This window comes from Epinephelus lanceolatus, chromosome 4, assembly GCF_041903045.1.
Source record: "Epinephelus lanceolatus isolate andai-2023 chromosome 4, ASM4190304v1, whole genome shotgun sequence".
Classification (NCBI taxonomy): domain Eukaryota; kingdom Metazoa; phylum Chordata; class Actinopteri; order Perciformes; family Serranidae; genus Epinephelus; species Epinephelus lanceolatus.
The window spans coordinates 24,944,884-24,972,406 of record NC_135737.1 but is presented as its reverse complement, the minus strand read 5'-3'; the positions used below and the strand labels follow the sequence as shown (position 1 = coordinate 24,972,406).

At 42.6% G+C, this 27,523-nt stretch overlaps 1 protein-coding gene across 1 annotated transcript; it reads left to right on the top strand.

The window, feature by feature from the left end:
- Positions 1-213: 213 nt before the first annotated feature.
- On the top strand, positions 214-24,193 carry LOC117260089 (plasminogen-like). The gene is made up of 19 exons (XM_033631970.2): positions 214-372; positions 1,070-1,205; positions 1,303-1,409; positions 2,938-3,052; positions 3,146-3,285; positions 3,415-3,535; positions 4,488-4,606; positions 8,917-9,079; positions 9,196-9,311; positions 9,428-9,584; positions 9,712-9,863; positions 11,343-11,491; positions 12,442-12,535; positions 13,108-13,222; positions 16,436-16,510; positions 16,604-16,744; positions 17,379-17,485; positions 22,667-22,809; positions 23,340-24,193. The coding sequence occupies exons 1-19, from the start codon at positions 255-257 to the stop codon at positions 23,499-23,501; spliced, it is 2,430 nt and encodes an 809-aa protein (XP_033487861.2). The 5' UTR covers positions 214-254; the 3' UTR covers positions 23,502-24,193.
- The last annotated feature ends 3,330 nt before the right edge of the window (positions 24,194-27,523 follow it).

The following is a 27,523-nucleotide window of genomic DNA, read 5'->3' as shown; positions in this document are numbered from 1 at the left end:
TGTTATACATTGATTAGATGTAATCTAGATCACATTGTATTCATCAGTCGAATGAGAATCAAGTCTGTATTACAATATATTATTTCAACAAATACACACATGTATTACCATAGGCGGTTACTGAAAAAAAAAGATGAGTATGTGCTTGAGGTCACATTATTAAAAGTGTTTCAAAACCTGCTGCCTGTTTGCTGTCCTTGTCTGAACAATGATTGACTAAAAATAGATTGAGCCGTCCTATTTGTATTCCTGAAATGCTAAAGGAGCACAGTCACATCCCAGGAGGTTCCTCGGTGACTTTGTCGATTGTGAGCTGCCTCATCATGGACCTGTGCAAACTAGCTTTGCTCCTGGGAGCCCTAACCTGCACTGGTAAGATATAATGGTACCTTTGAATGATAATTACGAGTAGTTCACAATAATTTAAGTGCCCTAAATTATAAATAACAACCTTGTCCACGTTGATAATATATGCCCTTTAAATACTATTTTCATCAATGAATCAAGTCAGGATGTATTATGAGATGGGTAGGAATGCACATCAAACTAACTGATTTAATTCTGTCTTTTTTTTTTTTTCAGAAATATATTTAGAGTACTAGCTGTAAAATGTTTTGCTAAGCTGTTTTCAACAAAGCGGCTGGGTCACAAACTTTAACATTTTACAGCTGAGCTGTATTAAAACATGTTTCTGATAACATATAAGATGAGAAATAGGCGATGCAGTAACAGAATCTTGAGACATATTTGATCAGCGCTGCCTAGTTTGATAGCTTACCACAGTTTACGTGCAGTGATTAACATAATTAACAGCTGCTTTCTCCGAAAACAGCCTGTGATTGACCAAAGTCTTCCGTCATGGTCTAGATTTTCTCAAACCTGAAAACAGAGCCAAGTGAAGATGCGCACATCTAGTGTTCTTTCAGACCACTTGAACTGCAATTAAACTTTATAAGGGGATTTTTGCCCAGTGATGCCAGAATTAAGGCATCACTGCCTATGCAAGCTTGAATGCTAAAAATGTACTGTATATTTGACAATGAATTAATAGTTTTGTCCCTGATTCCAGCAAGTGGTACTGAGGTGGATGGCTACACCAAAATAATGGGAGCACAGATCCTCTCGTTGCAGAGAAGACAGTACTCAGTTAACAACGTGACTGAATGTGCCGCCAAATGTGACATTGAAACATCCTTCACATGCAGGTAAGTTCACACCTTTAAAATCCAATTTTTACCTTAACATCTAACTTTTAGATTCAAAGCTAAGCATTCTGACTCGACACCTGCTGTGTTTTCACAGGTCTTTCACATATAATCAAAGGGATGACGGGTGTTGGACAGCACCGGACAACTCTAAAACACTGATGGCTCAGCGCGGAAAAAGCACAGTGTTGTATGAAAAAAAAGGCAAGTTTTTTGTCTTTTCATCTACATAAACAGCCCAAAGTCTTTTCTACAACAGTGCACATACTGTTCATCAGTGTAGATTCTTCTTGAAATTTAGCCTCCATCACATTGTCGTTAATATTTAGCCTATATGATGCATGATCAGTGATGTTTGGAGTGTGTCCTCAGGGCTCTATCTTTTTCAGTAACACTTTACTTGAAGGTATCTACATAAGAGTGACATGACACTGTCATAACTATGAAATGACACTGTCATGAACTTGTCATAAACATTATGTACGTGCCATAAACGTTTATGACTGCTGTCATTAAGTGTCATTCAATTTTTGTAATGACAAGCTGACATTGTTAGGGTTCTCTTGATTATGACAACATGACATTAATCAAAGTGACATTACCAGAAGATTGTCATGACAGTAATAATCATAAAACTTATCAAAAACACAAAAAGAGGTGCATTTCTTGTTAATGTCAGTTGTCATGACAAAGACAACTTCTGGTAATGTCACTTTGATTAATGTCAAGTTGTCATAACAAAAACCGAATGACACTTAATGACAGCAGTCATAAACGTTTATGGCATGTACATAATGTTCATGACAGGTTCATGACCGTGTCATGTCATAGTTATGACAGTGTCATGTCACTCTTATGTAGATACCTTCAAGTAAGGTGTTACCTGTTTTTCTTCAGGGTTTTATGTGAAAGTATAACAAAATCTAAGCATGAAATCAATGAGTCATGCCCTCAGATTGAAACAAGACCCTCCTGAAAAAGATTAATTCAGTGCCTGTTTAAAACATGCTCATTTGTAACAGGCCAACTGCTTGGCCTCTGGTAATGCTGCTTGTAGCTTTATGGAGAACAGCTCATACAAACAACTTCACACTTGACACTGCGCTTCCTTGAGCCCTGAGCAATACACCTGGGCTCCAAACAGCTAGAGATTTATTATGATGTTTACATATAATGCACCCAGATGCAGAACACAGGCACAGAGCAACATTTGGTAACAACCTTTATTTATCCACAGAGTAAACGTCGTTAACTAAAGCCTGACAGATGGTGGCAGCGTTGGTCAGCCGAAGGTCATCACCAGATACTCACAGTGATCAGTCAGGGACAGGCATTGAAAGCTGTCTTCTATTCGTCCCCCTCACGGATGCAGACCAGGTGCTAGGTGTTGCACAGGTTGAGCTGTGACACACAATGGAAGTAGGTGAAGACATGTTCGACTGAGTCCAAGCCTCCACGGTTATAAAGCAGAGCATGGATTTATTTAGCGGCTACTTGCAGTTAGAAACACCAGTGAAATACACTTTTGCTCGATTCAGTCCGCAGAGCCCTGAAGCCCCGCCCTCACTGCTGCACAGAGCCATTGAACTGGTTGCTTGTTTATTCAAAGTTTATGAATATTGTCAACAAACTTGTCAACAAGCATTCCGCCTAAATAGCAAGTTGATTTTATTGAATGATCAAACATGCAAAGCTGAAAATGTGCTTTGGTGTATATTTTTTTTTTGTGCAGTGTACATCCCGGAGTGTACATTTGGAACAGGAATGTATTACAGAGGAACAAAGTCCAAAACAAGAACAGGAAAGACGTGTCAGAGTTGGGCAGCAAAATACCCACACATACCTAAGTATGTATTCATGCAACATCATGTCAGTTTACACATCACATCGTATCCTTTTTATGTCTGTTCATGTAATTTTTCTCAATGTGTGTGCTGCAGCATTACACCAGAGGATTATCCCCGAGCAAAGCTGGAGTCCAACTTCTGCAGGAACCCTGATGGAGCCAGTGAGGGACCCTGGTGTTACACCACTGACCCAGACACCCGCTGGGAATACTGCGATGTAGCCACCTGCACTGGTAAATAATTTATTTCATGTGTTAACTGTTTTGTTTGTTTGTGTGTGGTATAAAGTGTCATCAAAAGTGCCACAGTAGACCAATACAGCAGAGAGGTAATGTCATGAGTTTGTGCTTGTTCCTTTACAGATGAGTGTATGCACTGCAATGGTGAGGACTACAGAGGAAACATCTCCATTACAAAATACAGCCACACCTGCCAACGCTGGGACTCCCAGGAACCTCACAGCCATGGCTATGACCCTCACGTGTAAGATGACAAAATAGCATATCAGTCTGTTAACCAACCACACCCAGGATTACATGATGTTTAATAAATGTATTCAGGAAGAATGTATTAACTTTGAAACCAAATCCAAGCTGTCTGAATGACTACAGACCTGTGGCTCTAACAGATGAAACCTTTGAACGCCTGGAATGTAACATCTCTCCAGCGTTGTTTTAGAGCTGTATCAGTTTGCATACAGAGTAAACAGCTCTGTGATGATGCAGTTTCATTGTGCCTCGACTTTATTTCTCAACACCTATAGAGGCCTCTAACACTTATGCAAGGATTCTGTTTGTCAGTTTCAGTTTAGCTTTTAATACTGTTTTCCCATCCAGGCTGTAGAACAAACTCTTTCATTTGGGAGTTGAACAGTCCCTATGTCGATATTTTTCCCGACAACTACTTAGCGCTCAAAGGAAATGTGTAGTATTTATACTTATCAGGTCCTACTAATCCCAAATAGCAAGGAGAAATTAGAAATGCAACACAAACAAAAGCCTGGCTCTCAGGAGGTTACTACAATTTAAAAATTGTGGACACCCAGATTGTTTGATGCAGTTTTATAGAGCAGCAGTAGAGGGCCTCCTGACCTACGCAATACTTTGTGGTTTGGCAACGTGTCAGCTGAAGACAATAGACAGCTGGATAAAGTGGTGCGTCCTACATCAAGAATTACTGGATGTGATGTCACACCCCTGGTGGAAATTTATAAGGCCAGGCTACAAAGGGAGGGCTTTAAAGTTTTAAAGGACCTCTCTCACCCATCAAACATCCTCTTTAATTTACGTTCAAATTAAAGTCAAATTCGTCAAAGTCTAATCAGTCATGTTGATATAGCAATAAAGTATTGAATCTTGGAAATAAAACAAATCTTTTAGAAACTAAACACTGATCTTTGTCCTGACAATTTATTTTTTATTTTTGATTCCTCTAGTCTTTCAGATAAAGATCTTGTAGAGAACTTCTGCAGAAACCCTGATGGTGACCCCCAACCATGGTGCTTCACCACCAACCCTTCCAGACGATGGGACTATTGCATCATACCCCGCTGCAGTAAGTGTTCCTATTTCCTATTTTATGTGTTTCCTTTACTTCTGCTCTATTTCACTATCATAACACCTTAAACCTGTCCAAGCTTCCATCATTGAGAGTCAGGGTCAGAGGAATTTTATGCACACACGAGTAAAAATGTAAAAATGTGTTTTAGCTGCGCAGGTGTGCACATCTTTAGACAAAAGGTGTGACTTCAGTCCCTCGTGATGTTTAACCACATACCTTGGGCACTGGAGACTGGCTAAAGAGATACACAAGAGAAGCTGAAGCCAGGAGAATAAATAGGATGTTCTCCACTGAACCATCCAAACTGTGCTCTCACTGGCAAGGTAACAACACATGAAAAGATCCACCTAGGGATGAAACTGAACAATACTAGAAGAGCATGTGGAAGAAGGAGGCATCACATAACACTAATGCTCAGTGGCTAGTGGATCTAAGAGCAGACCACAGCAATCTCCCAAAACAAGAGCCATTTACCATTACAATGCAGACATTCAAGAAAGAGTTTCAAGTATGAAGAGCTGGACAAGACCGGGCCCTGACATGATCCACTGCTACTGGCTAAAGAAGCAAATTGCACTCCATGAATACCTGGCAGCACAAATGAAGCAGCTGCTGATGGAAGGGGCCCATGCAGAGCAGTTGTCCCAAGGACGGACAATCCTGATCATGAAGGATCCTCAGAAGGGTGTGGTCCCATCCAACTACCGGGCAATAACCTTAACCTGCCTCTGTACAACATGGCAGTTCCTGTCAGGCATCTTAGCAGCTAATATGAATAGGCACATGGCCCAATACATGATGTTGTTTCTTGATGTGTTGATTAAAAGAAGTGACCACCTCTGACACGTCTTCACTTGTATATTAAAAAGACTTTATTACAAAAAAGAACAGTGTCAAAAACCCGCCGAATCTGAGAGTCTCTGATGCCGAATCAATCATCAATCAATCAATTTTATTTATAAAGCCCAATATCACAAATCACAGGGCTGTACAGCATACGACATCCCTCTGACAGCGGATAAGGAAAAACTCCCCAAAAACCCCTTTAACGGGGAAAAAAAATGGTAGAAACCTCAGGAAGAGCAACTGAGGAGGGATCCCTCTTCCAGGACGGACAGACGTGCAATAGATGTCGTACAGAACAGATCAGCATAATAAATTAACAGTAATCTGCATAACACAATGAGACAGAAAGAGAGAGAGACAGAGACAGAGACGGAGACAGAGAGAGATGCAGGGCAGACGGTAATGACAGTAGCTTACAACAACATTAATGAAAGTAATAATATTATAATTAATGATAATACATTAATATCTGATAGTATACATGTGTGACAATAATCATATGCATATAATAACAGTAGAGGTATGACTAATGATAACAGCAGCAGCAGGAGGAATCTGGCAGGACCACGGCAGCAGCACAACCACACACGTCACACTATCCAGGCACCGCTGCAATACAGAGAACTGAACCAGGACTTTGTGGACTGGTGCCTGAGGAACCACCTTCAGATCAATGTGGGGAAAACCAAAGAGCTGATGGTGGATTTCCGCAGGCGCAGACTCCTCCCCCCAACACCGGTGAACATCCAGGGAAAGGACATTGAGATGGTGACATCTTCTAAGTACCTGGGTGTTCATCTTAACAATAAATTGGACTGGACTAATCACATAGCAGCACAATACAGAAAAGGCCAAAGCAGACTCTACCTACTGAGGCAGCTCAGGTCTTTTGGAGTGCAGGGGGCGCTCCTGAAGACCTTCTTTGACACTGTGGTGGCATCAGCCATCTTTTACGGAGTGGTCTGCTGGGGCAGCAGCATCTCGGCTACAGATAGGAAGAGACTGGACAAGCTGATCAAGAAGGCCAGCTCTGTCCTGGGATGTTCTCTGGACTCTGTGCAGGTGGTGGGAGAAAGGAGGACGACAGCCAAGCTGTCATCTCTGAGGACTAATGACTCCCATCCTCTGCAGGAGGAGATAAAAGCTCTGGAGAGCTCCTTCAGCGATAGACTGATTCACCCAAAGTGTGTGAAGGAACGCTATCGCAGGTCTTTCCTGCCTGCTGCTGCCAGGCTACATAACCAGCACTGCTCACAGTAAACTGCACCATGGACACTTAAGGGACACTATGGACACTTTATGGACACCATAATAAGCATAACTATCCCCCATGTTGTTGTTTATTTGCACATACAATATTCACTTTGCACTAATATGTTCACTTTAATCCATTGCTCACTTTTTATTCACTGCTCATTATTATTATTATTATTTATTTATTGCCGTTTCTTGTATTTTTTGTATTCTTTTTGCATGCCTAGTTTGTTTTACGTTTTTAAATTTTGAAATCTTTAATCTGATTCTTTCCCCTTGACTGCTGTAACACTGGAATTTCTCAATTGTGGGATCAGTAAAGGCGTATCTTATCTTATACGAGTTAACCTGAGAGACAGTGGAGCACAAAGGCTCCGGAGAAGAGGCCGAGTTAGTGACATCCAGAATGGCCGAGTTAGCAAGATGCAGTAATAGGACATGAGAGAGAGAGAGAGAGAGAGAGAGAGAGAGAGAGAGAGAGAAGGTGCCCGGTGTATTATAGGGGGTCCTCCGGCAGACTAGGCCCAAGTCAGCCTAACTAGGGGCTGGTACAAGGCAAGCTTGAGCCTATAAGCTTTGTCAAGGAGGAAAGTCTTAAGTCTAGTCTTAAAGTGGAGACGGTGTCTGCCTCCCGGACCGTAACAGGAAGATCATTCCACAGGAGAGGAGCCTGATAGCTGAAGGCTCTGGCTCCTGATCTACTTTTGGAGACTTTAGGGACCACGAGTAACCCTGCGTTCTCCGAGCGCAGAGTTCTAGGTCTCTCTCTCTTCGGCCCAAACTACTCTCCTTATGTATGATTTCTTATCTCCAAAACCTAGACGGAGAGGCATCCCTGTCCAGCTGGTCAGTCAGACATCACCTAAGGCTACATAAATTAGAACAACATCTAACCTATAAAGCCTAACCTAGCTTTTAATCTCTGACCTGGCTTTAACCTTTGACCTAAGAAAAAACATAGGTTCACATTCCACAGAACATCAGAACATCACATTCCATAAAACAGGTGAGGACAAGATACTTCAATGAGCAAGGCCCAGAGCGGAATTGGTAGTAGTACCAAGGGAGTCAAGCACCAGCTACTGGTCAATAGAGCAGTCACCCAAGACTGCAAGACTAGGCAGACCAACCTGTGTAGCACCTGGATCGATGACAAAAAAGCTTATGACTCAATTCCGCACACACGGGTACTGGAATGCTTGGAAATGTACAACATGACCAGGACAAAAGAGCCTTCATCAAGAACTCAGTGGGGCTGTGGAAAACAACTCTGGAAGCCAACTCAAAGCCAATTGCACAAGTTACCATAAATTGTGGCATATACCAAGGTGATGCACTGTCCCCGCTACTGTTCCACATAGGCTGGAAACCCCTCAGCCAGATCATCATGAACAGTGGCTATGGATACCGGTTCTGAAGTAGAGCAACCATCAGTCACCTCCTCTACATGGATGACATCAAGCTGTATGCCAGGAAAAAGCAAGACAATAGCCATGTTTCCATCAGCCTGTTTAGATGCGCATCTAGAAGTATCGCATCGGAAAATTATGATGGAAACGCCAAAATTCGAGTTAAAATCCCCTGATTCGCACAAACTAAAAAACACTTGCTTTAGCCGGGTTTTGGTTGATTAGAAAAAATGTTGATTTGCAAAACGGTGGATGGAAACAGTTATGTTCGAATTAAGTCTGACGCAGCGCACCTCTCTCCATGGTGATATCCACACTCCGGGTCTGGAAGGCGGTAATGCATTTACAAGCTGGTTGCCAACTGCCAGAAAACGTAGAAGAAGAAGAATGCGAGACTTGTTTTGTTTCTGGTTCTGCGGAAAACTTGCGCAAGGTCGTAGTTTTCACCAAAGTGTGTACATTTAATGGAAACACACAGGTTTCATATTTCTTTTAATGTGCATTTCCCAATGATTCGAATCACTTTTGGATGGAAACATAGCTATTGACTCACTGAGCCATCTCACCAGGCTCTACAGCAATGACATCAGAATGTCATTCAGACTACTGTAGATATGTGTGGTCAGATGGTGTCAAAAAGAGGGAAGATCCATCAGAACCAAGGGGGTTGAACTACCACCAAGTCACTTGCTGCCCATCCTTAATGGACGACCCACAAGACTGCTTTAAAACACTGCCACTACTTTTTTTTTTATTCAAGTTCTCCACCTAATCCATCTCATCTTCTGTGCTCAGCATCCGAGCCTCCAACCATCGTCCCAGAGCTGACCTGTGCCACTGGTAGTGGTGAAGCGTACCGAGGCACGATTGCCGTGACTAAATCTGGCAAAACATGCCAGAGCTGGTCGGCTCAGGAGCCACACAAACACGACCGCAACCCAAGAAGCTACCCCTGCAAGTAAGAGCTGCTGTAATTGAAACATTTTTTTTTTTACATCTCTCTTAAAGAGGGACATATGGTCTGTCACCTTTATCATTAGCTCTACATCATTATTACTGTCTGTTGTTTGTCAGTGGCCTGGAAAGAAACTACTGTCGTAACCCTGACAATGGAAATATGCCCTGGTGTTATACCACTGACAATGCGACTCGCTGGGAGTACTGCGATGTGCCGAGCTGTGTAGATACAGGTATGGCAGTGATCAGTGATGACAATTTCTTACCTAACTACAATATCAATGTCAGTGGTGGTGATAAATGTAAACGGCATAATTGAATCAGCTCAATTTCCTGTCTCCTGCTGTAGATGAGTCAGTGACTCCTTCAGAGGAGGACTGTTATGAGGGGGATGGGTCAAGTTACCGTGGCATGACATCAGAGACTGTCAGTGGAAAAAAATGCCAAGACTGGAGCGCCATGACTCCACACAACCACAGCTATACTCCACAGAACTACCCCAAAGCGTGAGCTTCAAATAGCAACAACAAACCAACAGAGATCATTGGTTCCTTTGATTCTGAGAGTAAAACACAAAATCTTGTAGAGAAAGGTTCCCGCTGTCCTGAAGTTCCATGCTTTCTCTTTCAACAGGGACCTCAGGATGGACCTGTGCAGAAACCCTGATGGAGATGAAGCTCCCTGGTGTTACACTACAGACCCCAGTGTCCGCTGGGAGTTCTGCAACTTGGAGCAATGCCCCACCAATTCTTCGGAAGAGACACCGACAGCTTTACCACAGCAGAGTTGGGTATAACGCGTTACAAAGTAACGCGTTAGAGTACTTTGATTACTTTTTGCAGTAACGAGTAACCTAATGCATTAGTTTGCTGTTTGAGTAATCAAATACTTAAGTACATTTTCAAACAAGACATCAGTTACTTCCGTTACTTTTAGAACGCTGGTCCTTCAGCTCCGAAACAGCAATGGCTGTTGTTTGGTTCTAATAACGAAGATAACGTTAAACCTATCAGTCTGAAAGAAGCCACGGAGCTTGTGGCTCGCTATGTGGTCGGAGAAATGCTGCCGTTGTCTACGGTGGAGTCTAAATAGGTGGAGTAGGACTCGCTGACAGACATATTTCAGACTCAGGACTTGCATTATGCCTGGTACACGCTACACGCTGGTACTCACCAATTATCCCCGGTCGTCTTTCACGGCGTGTGTGATGTCATTGGGTTATTCTTGTCCTGTTTTTATCACTTTCACTATTATTTGAGTCACTGTGTGTCTGTTCATGTGCCAGTCGACATGTTGTTGTAGTCACCTAAAAGCCTCAGCAGATGGCAGGAGCTGCATTTGACGCCATACGTAAACTGTCAAGCTACTGTATCTTCCACAGGAAGTTCTGACAAATGTTTCAGCATAAAAGCCTATTTAGAAAGTGGAGGGATTCTCTAGCCGAGGTTATAAGGGGCTTTTAATTTGAAACAAGTGTTGAGTTTGAAATGACGGTGCGATATGTTAACTTTACAAAGACAACGGAGCAGATAAAAAGTAAATATATAAACACACAGAGGGATTAAGAAATAACGGACCGTCTATAATGTAGTTTGTTTCAAATGAAGCTGGGAGCCTCTGCAGTTGTGGTGAGTAAAAGCCCTGCCCCTATTTGTTAATGTTATTACTTTATGTCCGACCGTGAGGATGTACCATTGTTTGCTAGCTTGATGCTAATGACAGTAACGTACGTTAACTCAGCGGGTTGACAAAGTGCCTCTGCTGTTTCACACCATCATTTCCCCCTTTTACTCTGTGTGGTAACATCCCTAGAGGAAATATTAAAAAGGCTGGGGTGTTGTTGTCATACAGTTGTCTACAGCAGCAGATCTTTCTGTGTTTCTACTGGTCAAAGTGACGGCTGTGATGGGAGAATTGGATCTCAGTGAAGGGCAAGTGGTCCATAACTTTAATTTTGGAGACAAAAAATGTAGGCTTAGCGCCCTGTGGTCCATTGCCCAATAGGAAATGTAGAATACTCAAAAGTACTTTAAAAGTGCTTGAGTTACTTTTCTCAGGGAGTAACGCAGTAAAGTAACTGAGTACTTTTTTAGAGAGTAACACAGTAACGTACATTGATTACTTTTAAAGTAATCCTTACCCAACACTGATCCCCAGACCATATCCACTGCAGTTCCACCACAAAAAGGTAAATTAGTCAACCTCTACATATGCATTTGTACATTTTTAGTTTGTTTAGTTTGTTGTTCTTCTTGCTGCATTAGACTGTAAGATTGGAAATGGCAAGACATACCGGGGTCCAATCTCCATCACCGCTAAGGGCGTGACCTGCCAGGCCTGGAGTGCTCAGAGCCCTCACCAACACAAGAGCTTCACCCCAGAAACTCACCCTGACAAGGGGCTGGAGGGAAATGTAAGAATGTGTGTGTATTCCTGTATTAACATTTTGAGTTGTAGACTTGTGGAGTTTTGCTCTGGATGTAATGAACTAGCCTGGCATTGCCAGACCCAGTTCGCAAAACGCGAATGGGTCTGGACACGGACTGTACATTTCCTCTATTCCTGAGGAGCGGTATAAATGGCTGTCACTCAAAGTGCCCCTTCACGCAATTGGAAAGACGGAAAACCAATCAGAGTAAACGAAACGTGCGACGTAGGCTAGCACAACGCCACTGTAAACAGACCAGCAAGCAAGTGTAGCGTGCAGCGGAGATGAGCTGTGATGATGTCTGGGAAAGAGTGTGTGAGTGCCGTCTTTGCAGATTTCCTCCTCACTGTGGACTCCGAGTTTGGCTGTGATTCCCAGCTTGGTCGCTTCCCTGACCTGCTCCTCCATGAGAGCAACTAGCGGAGAAACAACAATAGCCACTGGGTTTTCACTGAGTCCCATCTTTTTCCCGATCGGGACATCAGTTGGTAAATTAAACTTTTACCAAACCCTGTAGGAAGGACCGCAAACACATCCTTTTTTCAATAAAAGCTTTCAGTACAGCCGTTTGCTCTGCTTTTAAAGAAAATATACATTCCAGTTCGTTCAACACATTTACCATAGCAGTTTCAAAATCAGTAGCCATGTTGGTTGTTTACGAAATGCATTCACTCCGTTCCTTGTCCCTCCTATTCTGATGACGTGCCCGCCCCAAAGTAATAAATGGTTGTGATTGGCCCGGTAAGCTTTAACCGCTGCCAGAATGCGCCTTAATGATTGCATGGCCAGACTGATCTGCGGAGCGAAATCGAATATGAGCTCGCGAGATTAGGATGGTTTCACCAAGCTAGTAATGAACACATTAATGCTAAACTATGGTAAATCATTGTTTTTGTTTTGAGTTCATTGACTCCCTCTTTGTATGTCACTGTCAGAGCTGCAGAAACCCAGACAGTGATGCGAGTGGACCATGGTGCTTCACTACCAGGACTAACAAAAGATGGGACTACTGTCACATCCCAAACTGTGGTATGTGAAACCTATTTGTATGTAGAGGATTACAATCAATCATTGAGCTTTTTAACCACCTGTGTGCTGTCCTGAGTGAAATCTCCCCCTTTTTCTTAAAGGGGCATGCTTCCCCAGGGAGGTTTCTTTTCCATCTACAGCAGCTTCATGCGTTATTTTTCAAGTTGTTTGAGATGACAGAATGCCTAAAAATATGTACATGATTTGGGAAAAACATGATAGTTGCAAAGGGAAAAAAATTATCCCGTAGAGCCTTTGTCTGATTTTGTATCTAATGTCCAATCCACACATGTACTGCAAATTTGGTATTATGGAAGAGCGGTATTTGAAAACACAAATGACCAAATCAGTTGGATTTTGTTTAACATGGCTTCAGGTCAAACTTTACAACTTGCTCCTATCTAATGTTAAGAGTCTAATAATAGAATAATTTTTTTGTCCATCTAACTGTTTTGTTTTATCATGTGTCAGCATTATCCGGCTGCTTGCCATGGCTGTAAACCTTAACTCTTGTTAAATGACACAAATTTAAACAAATTCGATGTTTGTGTTTCACTTCTTTTTCCTTTTAGTTGATTCGAAATGTGGGACGCCAGTCACCAAACCAAAGCGTTGTTTTGGTCGGATTGTGGGAGGCTGCGTGTCTAAACCTCACTCGTGGCCCTGGCAAATCAGCCTCCGGACCACGTGAGTAGAACAAGGGACTTGCAACATTTGCAAAATATGATTAAAGTATAAGTGATACTGGGTTTCTTAAAAGATGATGCCCCACTTTGTACCTCTAATGCCTAGGTCTTCAATATTGGGTCCAGGACCCCCAGGGGGTCCACAGGGTTACAGGGTTTTGTTTTTTTTTGTTTTTTTTTCAAAAATCAAAATAGGTCTGAAAATATACATGAACATGAATCCAACATATTTTACCTTTTGCAACAACTTATCTTTGTGAAAGTGGAGTTTCCTCCCTCACCTACCTGAAAAGCAAATACACCTTAAGACTGCAGCCTGAGGCTGATATGGCCTTCTGCCTGACATCCACCTGCACGATTTAATATGCAATGCAATTTATTCTACATACTGTATGTAGGAAGGGGGTCCCTGCTCCATCTTTCTTTCAGCTAAGGGGTCCTTAGCCTAAAAAATGTTGAAGGCCCCTGCTCTAGTCTGCTCAGAAGTAACCATCAGTTTCTCTAGAAGATAATTAACCAGCAATTTTTGGGAAACCCAAACAGTCACAACATGGGAAAAAGGTTAATTTTTTTAAAAATTATTATTATGAAAGCAGCTATGTGGAACTTCACGTTTTCGTTGATTATAGCGCCTCTTTGGTCGAAGCGGTATGACACCCACAGCCTGGTGTCGTAAAATTCCGACTGCAGCCGGCATTCGGCTTCATTCGTGAAATCTCGACTGCAACCAGCTATTACTGCATGCATTTTTTTTTGGAGAGCGAGAGGAAAATCATAAATGTTCTGGTGTAGCTCTGAATTTCTTATAAACTGAGCACAACTGCCTGCTGTATATTTGTGTTCATGGTCACAGTCACAGATAATTTTGTGGCGTTTGTTGTAACGTTACTAGACAAAAGCGGTTCACATCAGCTAACGTTACATTTAGCTTGCTTATAACTTCCTGACATCCACCTGCACGATTTAATATGCAATGCAATTTATTCTACATACTGTATGTAGGAAGGGGGTCCCTGCTCCATCTTTCTTTCAGCTAAGGGGTCCTTAGCCTAAAAAATGTTGAAGGCCCCTGCTCTAATGTATACAGTGGGGTCACAGAAGTAACCATCAGTTTCTCTAGAAGATAATTAACCAGCAATTTTTGGGAAACCCAAACAGTCACAACATGGGAAAAAGGTTAATTTTTTTAAAAATTATTATTATGAAAGCAGCTATATGGAACTTCACGTTTTCTTTGATTATAGCGCCTCTTTGGTCGAAGCGGTATGACACCCACAGCCTGGTGTCGTAAAATTCCGACTGCAGCCGGCATTCGGCTTCATTCGTGAAATCTCGACTGCAACCAGCTATTACTGCATGCATTTTTTTTTGGAGAGCGAGAGGAAAATCATAAATGTTCTGGTGTAGCTCTGAATTTCTTATAAACTGAGCACAACTGCCTGCTGTATATTTGTGTTCATGGTCACAGTCACAGATAATTTTGTGGCGTTTGTTGTAACGTTACTAGACAAAAGCGGTTCACATCAGCTAACGTTACATTTAGCTTGCTTATAACTTCCATGTCGTCATATATTGAAGTGAAACAACGTCTAACAAGTTGCGGTATATTCTCTAAATAAAAACAAAAATTACATACCTGTCAATTAGGAAAAGGGCCAACTCGGGATCAGTTTTAAAACCTTTCAAATCTCTCAGCTCTCTCCACTTGGTGAATGCCCGACCGAGGTTTACACGTGTTTGGGCTCAAGCCCTGTCATTGTCCCGTTTAGCCTTCTTCTGTTCTTCTGTTCTTTTTCTTTTAGATGATGCTCCTTCTTTATCCACCATGACATCGAAAGTACAACCAAGTCCTTATAGATACATCTGGTAAAACTGTTATGTGTTCAGCAATGCCCGTTGTGTACCGCTTACTCGAAGAACACTCTGTAAACACGGCTCCTTCTTCTTCTCTCAATTTATTGGTGGATCGCAAACAACTTCCAGGTGCATACCACCACCTACTGTACAAGAGTGTGCAATGTGTCCGAAATCATTCACTACTCCCTACTACATGTCATTTAGCCTGTTTCTTAAATCCTACTCGTAAACATGGCTCTTTCTTCTTCTGTGGTTTAATGGCTGCAGGCCACTGGGGGCGTGCAGACTTACTTCCACCTCCGGGTGCCGTATTCTGGTTTGCTGACTTCCACTGTGTCCGACCCGACCGAGGCCACGCTAAATAGCAATATAGAGAAAGGCTTTTTTGTCGCTGTTGGGTTCAAATAAATATGCGGATCTAGCAGTAGCAGTAGACCTAAATGTTTTTAAATGACCTTCTGGGATTTTCATACATCACTGGTTAATTATGTTTTAGAAAAACAAATGAAAACCCCATATGAAAGTTTTTTTTTTTGTTTTTTTTTTAAAAAAATGCCATTTTTTAAAAGAATGTGACTATGGAAAAATGTTATATAATTTGCAAAATAAAACCCAAATTTTACTGAACATGACCCTCTTTTATTGTCAGTGTCAGAATCTGAAAAAATGGACCATGCACCAAGATTACCGAACCCATCGATGGGACTACTTTCAAAGTGTTACAGTTAGATAATTTTGCCAAAGGAAGATTGTGGGTTTTATTTTTTAGTGGGGGTGAAAAAACATAAGGTGGCTATCATGGCAGAAAAACTTTATATCACTGCCTTGAAATAAAAAAAATAAAATAGAAAAAAGTATTGAATATTATTGAAACAAATACATAATATGTGTAAAGAAAATAATATGTTTTTTACTGTTTTTCTTTGGTTGTAAAATTGGAGAAACTATATATTAAAGGTCTAGTGTGTAATATTTAGTGGCATCTTATGGTAATGTCGTAAACTGAAACATGTCACGTGTGCCAAGTGTGCAGGAGAACTACAGCTGACACTGTAAACATGAAAATGCAAATGGCCCTATCTAGAGCCGGTGTTTGGTTTGTCCGTTCTGGGCTACTGTAGAACATCATGTGGAGGAAGACCTCCTCTGTATGTTAATAAACGGCTCATTCTGACATTACAAAAACCCTAAATCCTACACCCTGGACCTTTAACAGTGGATGCTGGCCGATATGTTACAATATTTTAATTGTTATCTTATTTTATTCATACATTTTTTTTATTATTATTTAAATGGGTCATATTATGTTTCTTTTCTGTTTTACTTAACTACATTTCTGTGTGTCTCTTTCTACCAGTGAGGGATCTCATTTATGTGGAGGAAGTCTGATTCACCCTCAGTGGATCCTTACTGCTGAACACTGCCTGGAGCAGTCAGTGAGATGATTAAAAAAACAAAAAATCTAAAATCCAGCTAACCTCTGTACAGCTTGTGTGTAGATTTATAAACATGTTGTGTACTGTAGGTCTGAGGACCCTTCATACTACAAGGTATTCCTGGGTATCCACAGAAAGTCAGGCAATGAGCCATCGCGACAGGAAAGGAACGTGGAGAAAGTGATATTCGAACCCAACAACGCTGACATTGCTCTGCTCAAACTGCAGAGGTAAAAACTGGACTGATCATCCTCCTGTCACCACTGGTTCAAATATTAATAATCATAGTGGTTCTGATACAACTATCCTTCCTTAACTCACTATTGCTACTCAGTGGTGGAAAGTCACCAAGTAATTTTACTCAGGTACTGTATTTGCACTTTACTGGAGTATTTCCATTTGCAGATACTCTGAACTTCTACTCCACTACATCTCAGTGGCACTTATTCTACTTTTTACTGCACTACACGTATCTGATAACTTTATCTAATTGGTACTTTTCAGATTCAGATTAACAATACAGAATTGATCAACAAATGAAATATTATTATGTCACCCAGAAGTACATAATCATCGGTATGCAACATAATGAAAATCAGCTCCACCTTTAGCAGCTGCACCAACAGCATGGTGTACACATTATTGCATCAATATTATAATCCAATAATACAATATACATTTATCTGAAATGGGCCCTACTACATAATGATGATTTGCCTGTACATGCTTATACGTGTGTACTTTTATTTAAGTAACAGTTTGAATGCATGACTTTTACTCATAACTGAGTATATCTACACTGTGGTATTGGTATTTTTAAGATCTGAGTACTTCTTCCACCACTGGTGTTTTGTGTGTTTTCAGCCCTGCAATAATAAACGACAAAGTCCTAACAGTTTGTCTGCCAGAGCAGGACTACATTGTTCCCACTAGAACTGAGTGTTATGTCACCGGATGGGGTCGAACCCAAGGTACAGTACGTTGTGTGTGTCTGTGTCTTGTACTATCATTGTGAGGACCAATTTAGGACATGCTGGCCAGCCCTCACTTCTCAAATGTTTTCAGAAACATATGTTAGTGTTCTGTTTAGCTGTAAAATGAGAAAGTTGGTCTGGCTGGTGGGCATGCTTGGTTCTTCTGTGCAGTGTGTCGCTCCCTGCATGTCAATCTGGAGTCTTATCCGACCCCAACATCATGCGCAATATTATTCTTCAATATCATGATCACTTGTCAAAGTAGTGCAATATCATTTTTCTCAGTCATGTGTAATACTACTTCTCATTGTTATATCATATTCAGTATAATATGGATTATCAGGTCTGTTTTTTTCCACCATTTAGTTTATTTTAGTAACTCTTGTGCTTATCTCATACTCCTATTGTTACTCTTTTAGGCACTGGTTTTTGCTTCTGCTCCTTGAAAACACTTCTGTCTTGTATATTTGTATATTTTGCCAGGTACTTGATACGCTATTGTTCAAAAACTTCCCCTGACCAGGGGAACCCACGGGTTGTCTGGTTGGTGCTGGTTGTGAATAGTCAAAATTGTACTCGTACTCGTCGTCCTCCGCTTATCCAGGTCCAGATCGCGGGGGCAGCAGCCTCAGCAAAGAAGCCCAGACAGCCCTCTCCCCAGCCACTTCTGTCAGCTCTTCCCAGGGAACCCCGAGGCATTCCTAGGCCAGCCAGGTGATGTAATCCCTCCAGCGTGTCCTGGGGCGGCCCTGAGGTCTCCACCCGGTTGGACGTACCCAAAACACCTCCTAAGGGAGGCGTCCGGAAGGCATCCTTACCAAATGCCTGAACCACCTCAACTGGCTCCTCTCGATGTAGAGGAGCAGCGGCTCTACTCCGAATCCCTCCCAGATATCCAAGCTCCTCTCCCTATCTCTAAGGCTGAGCCCAGCCACCCTGTGGAGGAAACTCATTTCGGCCGCTTGTACTCGCGATCTTGTTCTTTCGGTCACTACCCAGAGCTCGTGACCATAGGTGAGGGTTGGAACGTAGATCGACCAGTAAATCGAGAGCTTCGCTTTCTGGCTAAGCTCCCTTTTCACCACAACGGACCGGTTAAGCGCCTGCATCACTGCTGGCGCCGCCCCAATCTGCCTGTCATTCTCCCGCTCCATCCTACCCTCACTCGTGAACAAGATCCCAAGATACTTAAACTCCACCACCTGAGGCAGGACCTCCCCCCCGACCTGGAGTGTGCAATCCACCCTTTTCCGGCTGAGGACCATGGCCTCAGACTTGGAGGTGCTGATTCTTATCCCAGCCGCTTCACACTCAGCTGCGAACCGTCCCAGCAAGAACTGGAGGTCACTGTTCGATGGAGCTAGGAGGACCATGTCATCCGCAAAAAGCAGGGATGAGATCCTTCTGTCACCAAACCTGACACCCTCCACCACTCGGCTGCGCCTAGAAATTCTGTCCATGAAAGTTATGAACAGAACCGGTGACAAAGGGCAGCCCTGATGGAGTCCAACTCTCACCGGGAACAGGTCCCACTTACTGCCGGCCACGCAAACCAGACTCGCGCCCCTTTGGTATAGGGACTGGACGGCCCTTAGCAAGGGGCCACCAACCCCATACTCCCGGAGCACCCCCCACAGGATTCCCCTGGGGACATGGTCGTAAGCCTTCTCCAAATCCACAAAACACATGTGGACTGGTTGGGTGAACTCCCATGCCCCCTCCAGCACCCTGGCGAGGGTAAAGAGCTGGTTCACGGTTCCGCATCTGGGAGGAAAACCACATTGCTCCTCTTCAATCTGAGGTTCAACTATTGACCGGACCCTCTTCTCCAGCACCCTGGAGTAGACCTTACCGGGTAGGCTGAGGAGTGTGATCCCCCTGTAGTTGGAACACACCCTCTGGTCCCCTTTCTTGAAGATGGGGACCACCACCCCAGTCTGCCACTCCAGAGGCACTGCCCCCGATGTCCACGCAATGTTGCAGACGCTTGTCAACCAGGACAGCCCTACAACATCCAGAGCCTTGAGATATCCAGGGCGAATCTCATCCACCCCCGGGGCTCCACCGCAGTGGAGTTGCTTCAATACCTTGGCGACCTCTGCCCCAGAAATTGGACGACCCGTCCCCAAGACCACCGGCTCTGTTTCCTCACTGGAATACGTGTTGGTGGGATTGAGGAGCTCCTCAAAGTATTCCTTCCACTGCCCGACAATGTCCCCAGTTGACATCAGCAGCTCCCCGCCCCCACTGTAAACAATGTGAGCAAGTTGCCGCCTTCCCCCACTGAGGTGCCAGACAGTTTGCCAGAACCTCTTTGGAGCCGATCAATAGTCTTTCTCCATGGCCTCACTGAACTCCTCCCACGCCCGAGTTTTTGCCTCTGCAACTGCCGCTGCTGCGCTCTGCTTGACCCGCCAGTACCCGTCAGCTGTCTCCGGAGACCCCCAGACCAACCATGCCCTGTAGGCCTCCTTCTTCAGCCTGACAGCTCCCCTCACCTCTGGTGTCCACCAGCGGGTTTGGGGATTACCGCCACGACTGGCCCCAGCAGCCTTGCGGCTTCAGCTCGCAACAGCCGCCTTGACAATGGCAGAGCGGAATAAGGCCCATTCGGACTCAATGTCCCCCTCCGCCCTCGGGACGCGGTCGAAGCTCTCCCGGAGGTGGGAGTTGAAGATCATTTTGACCGGTTCTTCCGCCAGGTGTTCCCAGCAGACCCTCGCTGCTCGTTTGGGCCTGCCAGGTCTGTGTGGCGTCCTCCCCTGCATCTGATCCAACTCACCACCAGGTGGTGATCAGTTGATAGCTCTGCTCCTCTCTTCACTCGAGTGTCCAGAACATATGGCCGCAGGTCAAATGATATGACTACAAAGTCAATTATTCACCTGCGACCTAGGCTGTCCTGGTGCCATGTGCACCGATGACCATCCTTATGTTCGAACATGGTGTTAGTTATGGCCAAACTGCGACCCGCACAGAAGTCGAATAACTGAACACCACTCGGATTCAGATCAGGCAGGCCATTCCTCCCAATCACACCTCTCCAGGTCCTACTGTCATTGCCCACGTGAGCGTTGAAGTCCCCCAGCAGAACAATGGAGTCCCCCAAAAAGGGCGGGTACTCTGAACTGCTGTTCGCCGCATAAGTGTGGTGGTGGTTAAAATTGTGGTAACTGTAATTAGTGTTACTGTAATTTAAAGAATTCTCTGGCACACGAATTTTCTTCTGGATGAACAAAGTTCTACTGAACTGAATTGAATACAAAGTTAAAGGGTCAGTGTGTAATATATGGCATGGTTTATTGTCAAATCTGAATCTGAATATTCTACCCATTAATATGTTTATACAAGTGTATAATCGCTATAAAATAAAATTCGTTTGGTTTTCGTAGCCTTATAATTATGCTTTTACATATATATATGTAGCAAGGGCCTTGCTTTAGAGAGGTCGCCATCTTGCGCCGCCATGTATGCACTGCAGCCCGAGCGGACAATCCAGCCAGCCAGAGAATGCGTTTCGCGTGTATAAATAAACTAACGAAGACAGCGGAAGGAAGGAAGAAGGAGGAGGAAACAGCAGAGAGTGTTAGTAGTTCGTCGATGGAAAGTAGTGAAAAGTTTTTTTAGTTATAAAGTTTGCGAATGGAACACACTTACCACACAACAGGAGAGAATGAACCCGAACTGTCATCTGCGAGGAAAAGAAGATGCAACTTCACTCCTTGTGATGCACTCTCTGTGGCGCTTTTCCTCCTGATGATATATCTCCCCAACGATGGTAGCACCAAATCCCATTCTGTGCAGCAAAATGGGAGTGGAGGATTCAGCCTCTCTTCTCGCCCGCTCAGCATCAAACACATGGAGTTCCTCATCTGTATGTTCCGGCTCAAACAGGTATGGCTCTGGATCTATCTGCTACAAGAAACTCTTCAAAATCACGTTCGAAGTCGTCCATTGCAGCTACTATAGTCCGGAGATATTGCTAGGCTAAATAAACAGCTGAGCTCTGTTTACCTGCTACGTCTGTGCCTGCTCACCAGTGTATCCCTCTGCAGATCACAGCGCAGGACGTACTGAAAATTTTAGTCTTATGTCAATAACAGACAATAGGATAGCAGTAACGTTACTCCTATGTACCCTGCTAATTGGATTCAGTACAGCTAAAACCACCGTTTATTACTGAATAATACAGATTACTGTTGGCCGTAACCACGCCAAAACAACCAACAAACAAGAATTTAGCTGTAACTCCAACTGTGCACCGCTGCTCTCTCCTCCAGCTCGCTCATACACACACCAGCACGCGCACTCACACAGCCCTCATCCCCGTCACACTCGCACACCGCCCCCTACCTATACTCATTCAATCCCAAACATGCCATAAACTCACAGAACATTGATATTATAACAGAACATTGTAGCGACCCAGTGGTGAGTGTGGTAAGCTGTCAGTCAGTGTTAGGGCTAGAGATTGGTGGAGCAGAGAGGGGAGGGCTGCCCCGCTGGGTACTGTAAGTAAGTATGTATGTATGGAGTGTGTGTGTTACGCTAGAAGAGTCAGAGTTTGGGACAGATTCTTTTACGTGCTACCCCCTGGAGTGTTACTGGAGTTTCTGGAGTCCTCAAATAAATGGGCCTTTTTCCCGAACGCTCCTCTGGTCTCCTGCTAGTGAGTGATTCATTACAATATCGTAACATGGTTTAGATTTCTAAATAAATATTCACCTTGTCGCTAGATAGACCTACACCTGAAAAACTCATGTCTGCGCAAGGCTTTTGGTCCTACAAGGCCACCGTCATTTACCTGACGGGAGGGGTGAGCGAGTGAGCCCTGCAATCTAGAATTTGACCACTGATGTCACTGTTTTCAACCCATTTTACACACTGGCCCTTTAAAAGAAAAAAACAAAAAAAAAAACAAAAAAAAAAAAACAGGATTTTTCTCCAAAATCAAGGTAAAAGCTCTGGAGACTCTTTAGGTTACTCTTTAAGTTTTTTTTAAAGGTAAAGTTTCAAAGGTGATTGAAAAAGACAAGAATTATCAATTGTAAAAGTAGAAATGATTCCTTATTCAAGCCAAAGTTAACACATTTTATTACATTTGTTGCTTTTTCAATTAGGAATACCCCAGATAGTCTAAAACTATAAACTGGATAACTATGTTGAGGTGTGTTGCAGGTACGGGAGGTGAAGGTGTCCTGAAGGAAACTGGGGTTTCTGTGATCGAGAACAAGATCTGTAATCGTCCATCGTACATGAACGGCTTAATCAAGGACCATGAAATGTGTGGAATCAATGAGGGAGGAATGGATGCCTGCCAGGTATGAAAAACTACAAAAACTGGGTACCATCTTAGAAAACTACATAGTGCTGTGTATTGCTGTTGACCATAGTCTCTTTTGTGATACAGTAGCACTTTATTCAGTGTTAGGACATTACAGACCTGGAAAATAAAACATTACTTTTATTAAAATCTAATTATTATGAAGTAAAATCATTCAGCCACATTGTTCAGTACAACTGCCCATTATGTTACTTCACTGGACTAAACTGTCCGAGCAAGTGGCTTCTTGTTCTAATGGACTCACAGAGCTCAGCACTTCATTAACTACATGTTATTGTAATCAGCTGCAATGATTGCCAAAGGTGTAATATAAGACCCAGGGTATATGATTTTAGATATAAATCTTGATTTGTTTGTACATATTTTACCTACATCTGTTAGTGAATATACATTTTCCATATCTCTGTCACTTGTAGTTCTGTGATCTAAAACTTTTCTTCCTTCATGCTTCACTGGTGTTCTTTTCCAGTCTAGTTTTGGACTGAAAACTATTTGTTCTCCTTGCAGGGTGACAGCGGTGGTCCTCTGGTGTGTAAAATCCAGAACAGTTACATCCTGCAGGGTGTGACTTCAAGGGGTATTGGATGCGCCATTGTTACGAGACCTGGCGTCTACACTCGAGTCTCCACGTTTGTCAACTGGATCAACAAAACCATTGAAGACAATTAAAAACTACCCACCTTAAAAAAATACAGTAGCTTCAGTCGCAGAAAGTGAGTTTTCATTGTGCTCTTTGAAGATACTTTATCATGCATGTACCGTTCTGCTCTAACATGACTACTTCAGTTTGTTTTCAGGTCTTGTCTGATGTCAACAGATGTTTTGTTTCTTCTGGTGTATACACAATAAGCCAACCATGTTGCTGGTTTTGGCATGTAAAGGTGTCTCTCTGTAAGAGCTGAAAAATAAAATTGAATACAAATGAAATGGAAGAGTCATGCTTTATAGAAAATGTATATAAAAATATTTCCTTGGTTTTAGCTGAGGTCAAAGAGCAAGGAGTAGCTGAGTGAATGTTTTGCCTGGAAGAGGAGAGGGGAGAGAGGCAAGCTGCAGGAGTATTTTTCTTCCCTTTTTTTAATTTGAGGGAATTCTTCCTAACCCAGCTTTAAACAGAGCATATCCTTCTGTTGAGCTACTTCAATGTTTATTTTCATGAGTGAACATGAGTCAGTGAAAGCGTCAGCATGAACTCAAAGTAGCGCTGTAAAAGACTCTCATGTCAGTTTTCTGGTGACGTTTCACACATGAACAGACTGCAACCATGTTACCATGTTGCCTACTCATATTGTTGCCTTTGTGTTTTTTAATTTGAGTTTCTTTCTGTTTTGTGTGTTCAAGTAAAGTTTGTCTGAAAATCACAGTGGAGTTTGTGCATATTTTTGCATGAGTGAATTAACAGAGACCGAATGCTTCTGAAAGTCCATTAAAGGAAAATGATTGTATTTTTCAATGTGATTCTTCTCATAAGTGTGACTGTCCTGACTCTGAATCCTAATAACTTTGCACTTGTCACCGCTGTTGTAGGGATTAAGGAAACATGACTGTGGCCAAGCACTGTGTATCGCTACAGCCAACATGAAACAAGTACAAGTCTTGCATTTAAAATGTCACTTGGGTAGAAGTCCAAAAGTGTGTGCGTGGGTGTTTATGACAACAAGGCAATCTTTACTTTCAGGTGACAGTATGAGAAACTGGTTACTTATTTTATTTATCTTCAAAGTTCAGTGAAGGCGTTGAACTTGCACATCAAGTATTATTGGAGCTCAGTCAAAAAATGTTGAGGGGTGGAGTATACCTTGGACAGATCGCCAGGCTATCGCAGGGCTGATACATAGAGACAGACACCCATTAACACTCTCATTCACAAGTATGGGCAATTCAATGTCACCAATTAACTTGCATGTCTCTGGACTGTGGGATGAAGCTAGAGAATCCATAGCAAACTCACGCTGACGTAGGGAGAAGGGCCCAGCTGACTGATACGGTGTGATATGATATGATATATAATATGATAATGACACGATACGATGTGATACGATACGATGTGGTACGATATGATATGATGTGATAGGATATGATGTGATATGATATGATATTTAAGCAATATCACATGAGAGGAAGTGATGTTATACTCGTATATCTTCACGGCTGTGATTCGGTCATAGGCACGAGGCCGCAGGCCAAGTGCCGAAGACACTCGGCCTGCACAATTATTGCCTTTCAATAATAGTCCAGAGGAATAAGAGGCATACACCATAAAAATCTTAAAAACACATAGGCTACTACACATCACAGTATTGCACATCAGCGACTCATGTATTGAGAATAACACCAGCACACAACAGACTACCATAAGCAAATCACAATACAACCCCTAAGCATCAAGCGATATTATCTAAAATCTTAACTGAGGTTGGCACAAATGAATTTTTAAAACAGTTCAGTTTAAATTTGGGCATCCTGTATCATCTGCCTGAAGGTAAAAGCTCATACTCAACATGGAGAGTGTGAGAAAAGGCAGACAGTATTCTCTGTGCTTGTCTGAGAACAGATTGCTCACACAGTGTCTGGAGGGATTTGTGTTCCTTCCTCTCCATGACTTTGATGGCTGTCTGACGAGCAGTCAGATTCCCAAACCATGCTGACATACCATACCTGACCAAGTCTCCAGAACAGCCAGATAAAATAAAAGCATGATCTTCTGATTCACCCCAAACACCTGAAATCTAATAAAATAAAACCAGATGGCAATCACACCAGAGACTGGTGGGTTCAAACCTGGAATCCTTCTGCTATGAAGTGACAGTGTTGACCACAACAACACAGTGCAGTTTAAGAGGTGCTCAAAGGTGTTTTTTGTTGCCTGTGGACAGAGCCCGGCTTGCTGTTTCCCCCTACTTTCCTTCCTACTTTTTTATGCTAAGCTAAGCTAACCAGCTTCTTATGTACTGCAGAAGAGAGTGGTATCAGTCCTCTCTAATCTTATTATTATCTGAAAGTGAGTAAGTGTGTGTCCAAAATGTCTAACTATTCCTTTAAGAACTGGAGATTGTTGATTCCTCAGGGTTTAAATGTTGGACATTGGCTGTTTATGAATGTTGAGGCATGTGTGCTTAAATGACATATTTTATGATCTAAGTTTGCTTTAAACTCACTGGGCCTCATTCATGAAACGTGAGCAGAAGGAATTTGTGTGTAAACTGTTCGCAGATGGAAATTTACGTGCATGTCTGCATTCATCAATATTTTAGTAGCTCCGATCTTTTCGTAGCTACTAACAAAATCTACTCCTGCTCCTGACCACTCGTAGTGCTTGTGTAAATTTAGTAAAGCACATAAATATTGCTTGTCACTATTGGAAATTACAACTTTAATTTGTATTGCGCTCTGTTATGTACACAATACACAGATGCCTTTGAAACACGTAATCTAAACATGACAAAATATTAAAAATATAACACATTTAGTTAAATTACTTGGCAATTAGCAGGTTTAAGATCCAGATTAGGCTCATGATTGTGAATTATCTATGTAAATCGACTCAATAGATTACACATTCTTTCTACATGTTGAATGATGATAATAAAAATATCCGTAAGGACAGCTGGATCACAGCCTCTGTGGCCTCGGTGCCTGGGTTCAGCGGGGGAAAAGGAGCAGCAGGTGGTGGAGCCATGAAGGAGCACGCGCCAGCTCAAATAATTATTTGAGACAACACTTTTTTTTTTTTTTTGTGGCTTTTTGATCATTTGAGTGAATAAATCTGATTTGAAAAATGTTTAATTTACGTTGTATAAAACAGAGCTTTAGGCTATTAAGATTCAAATAATTTGAAGACGATGCATACAAAACTGCTGTAGGCTATATGTTATCCGTATCATTTGTTAAAATAGCCTAAATGTTAAATAGCTCTACATTCCGACAGCCATCACTGATTTAGAGTTTATCCATTAAGCACAAAACATCTCTGGTTTCCCGTTCCCACTTCATTCAAAACCCCACAAATGAATCTTCTGTTTGTTTGGTGACCGCTGTATTTTTTGTGTCTGTGCTTATGCGTTTATTTGCCTCCAGTTTCATGTCAAACCATTTACGCTTCACCTCTGACATGGTTCTTTGTACCATGGAGACAACATTAACAGCATCTGTTACCTTCCTCCAGGCCTTCGCTTTGCCTGTCCCTGTCACACCACTACTAACTGAAGAAAATAAAATGTTTTTTCTTAAGTCCACTTCACCCAAAATTATTTCGATCTCCGCTTCGGAAAATTTCTTTATTCTTTCTCTCTCTTTCTTTGCGCCATGACTGACAGGTCGACTGGATGCACCTACACCTCCTTATATGGTGGTCAGTGGCTATTCATGGGCGGGGATTTATGCTAATTGCTGATTACCAGGAGCGCGCTGTCACTTTACGATGGATTGGCATTCATGACCATGCACACGTGTTTACAATCAAATCTGAGTTTCCCGCAGCGTTCCTGAATCCGGAGTAGGTTTTTAGTAGAGTAGACTTTTATGTGCAAATCTACACACAGATTTACTAACGTTTCATGAATGAGACCCACTGTGTGGATTTTTACAGAAAAGTGAAACGACCTCAGTAAACATTACTAGCCCCTTTTACACTGCCAGATTTTCCGGGAATGTTGGGCCGTTTTGCCAACAAGCTGCGAGCGTTTAGACAC

What these genes read in the sequence shown, in the direction of transcription:
- LOC117260089 (XM_033631970.2), top strand. Translation starts at nt 255, where the DNA reads ATGCTAAAGGAGCACAGTCACATCCCAGGAGGTTCCTCGGTGACTTTG. An exon ending in TTGCATCATACCCCGCTGCA is followed by an intron (nt 4,607 to 8,916) that starts GTAAGTGTTCCT and finishes TTCTGTGCTCAG; the next exon opens with CATCCGAGCCTCCAACCATC. An exon ending in ACAAGGGGCTGGAGGGAAAT is followed by an intron (nt 11,492 to 12,441) that starts GTAAGAATGTGT and finishes TGTCACTGTCAG; the next exon opens with AGCTGCAGAAACCCAGACAG.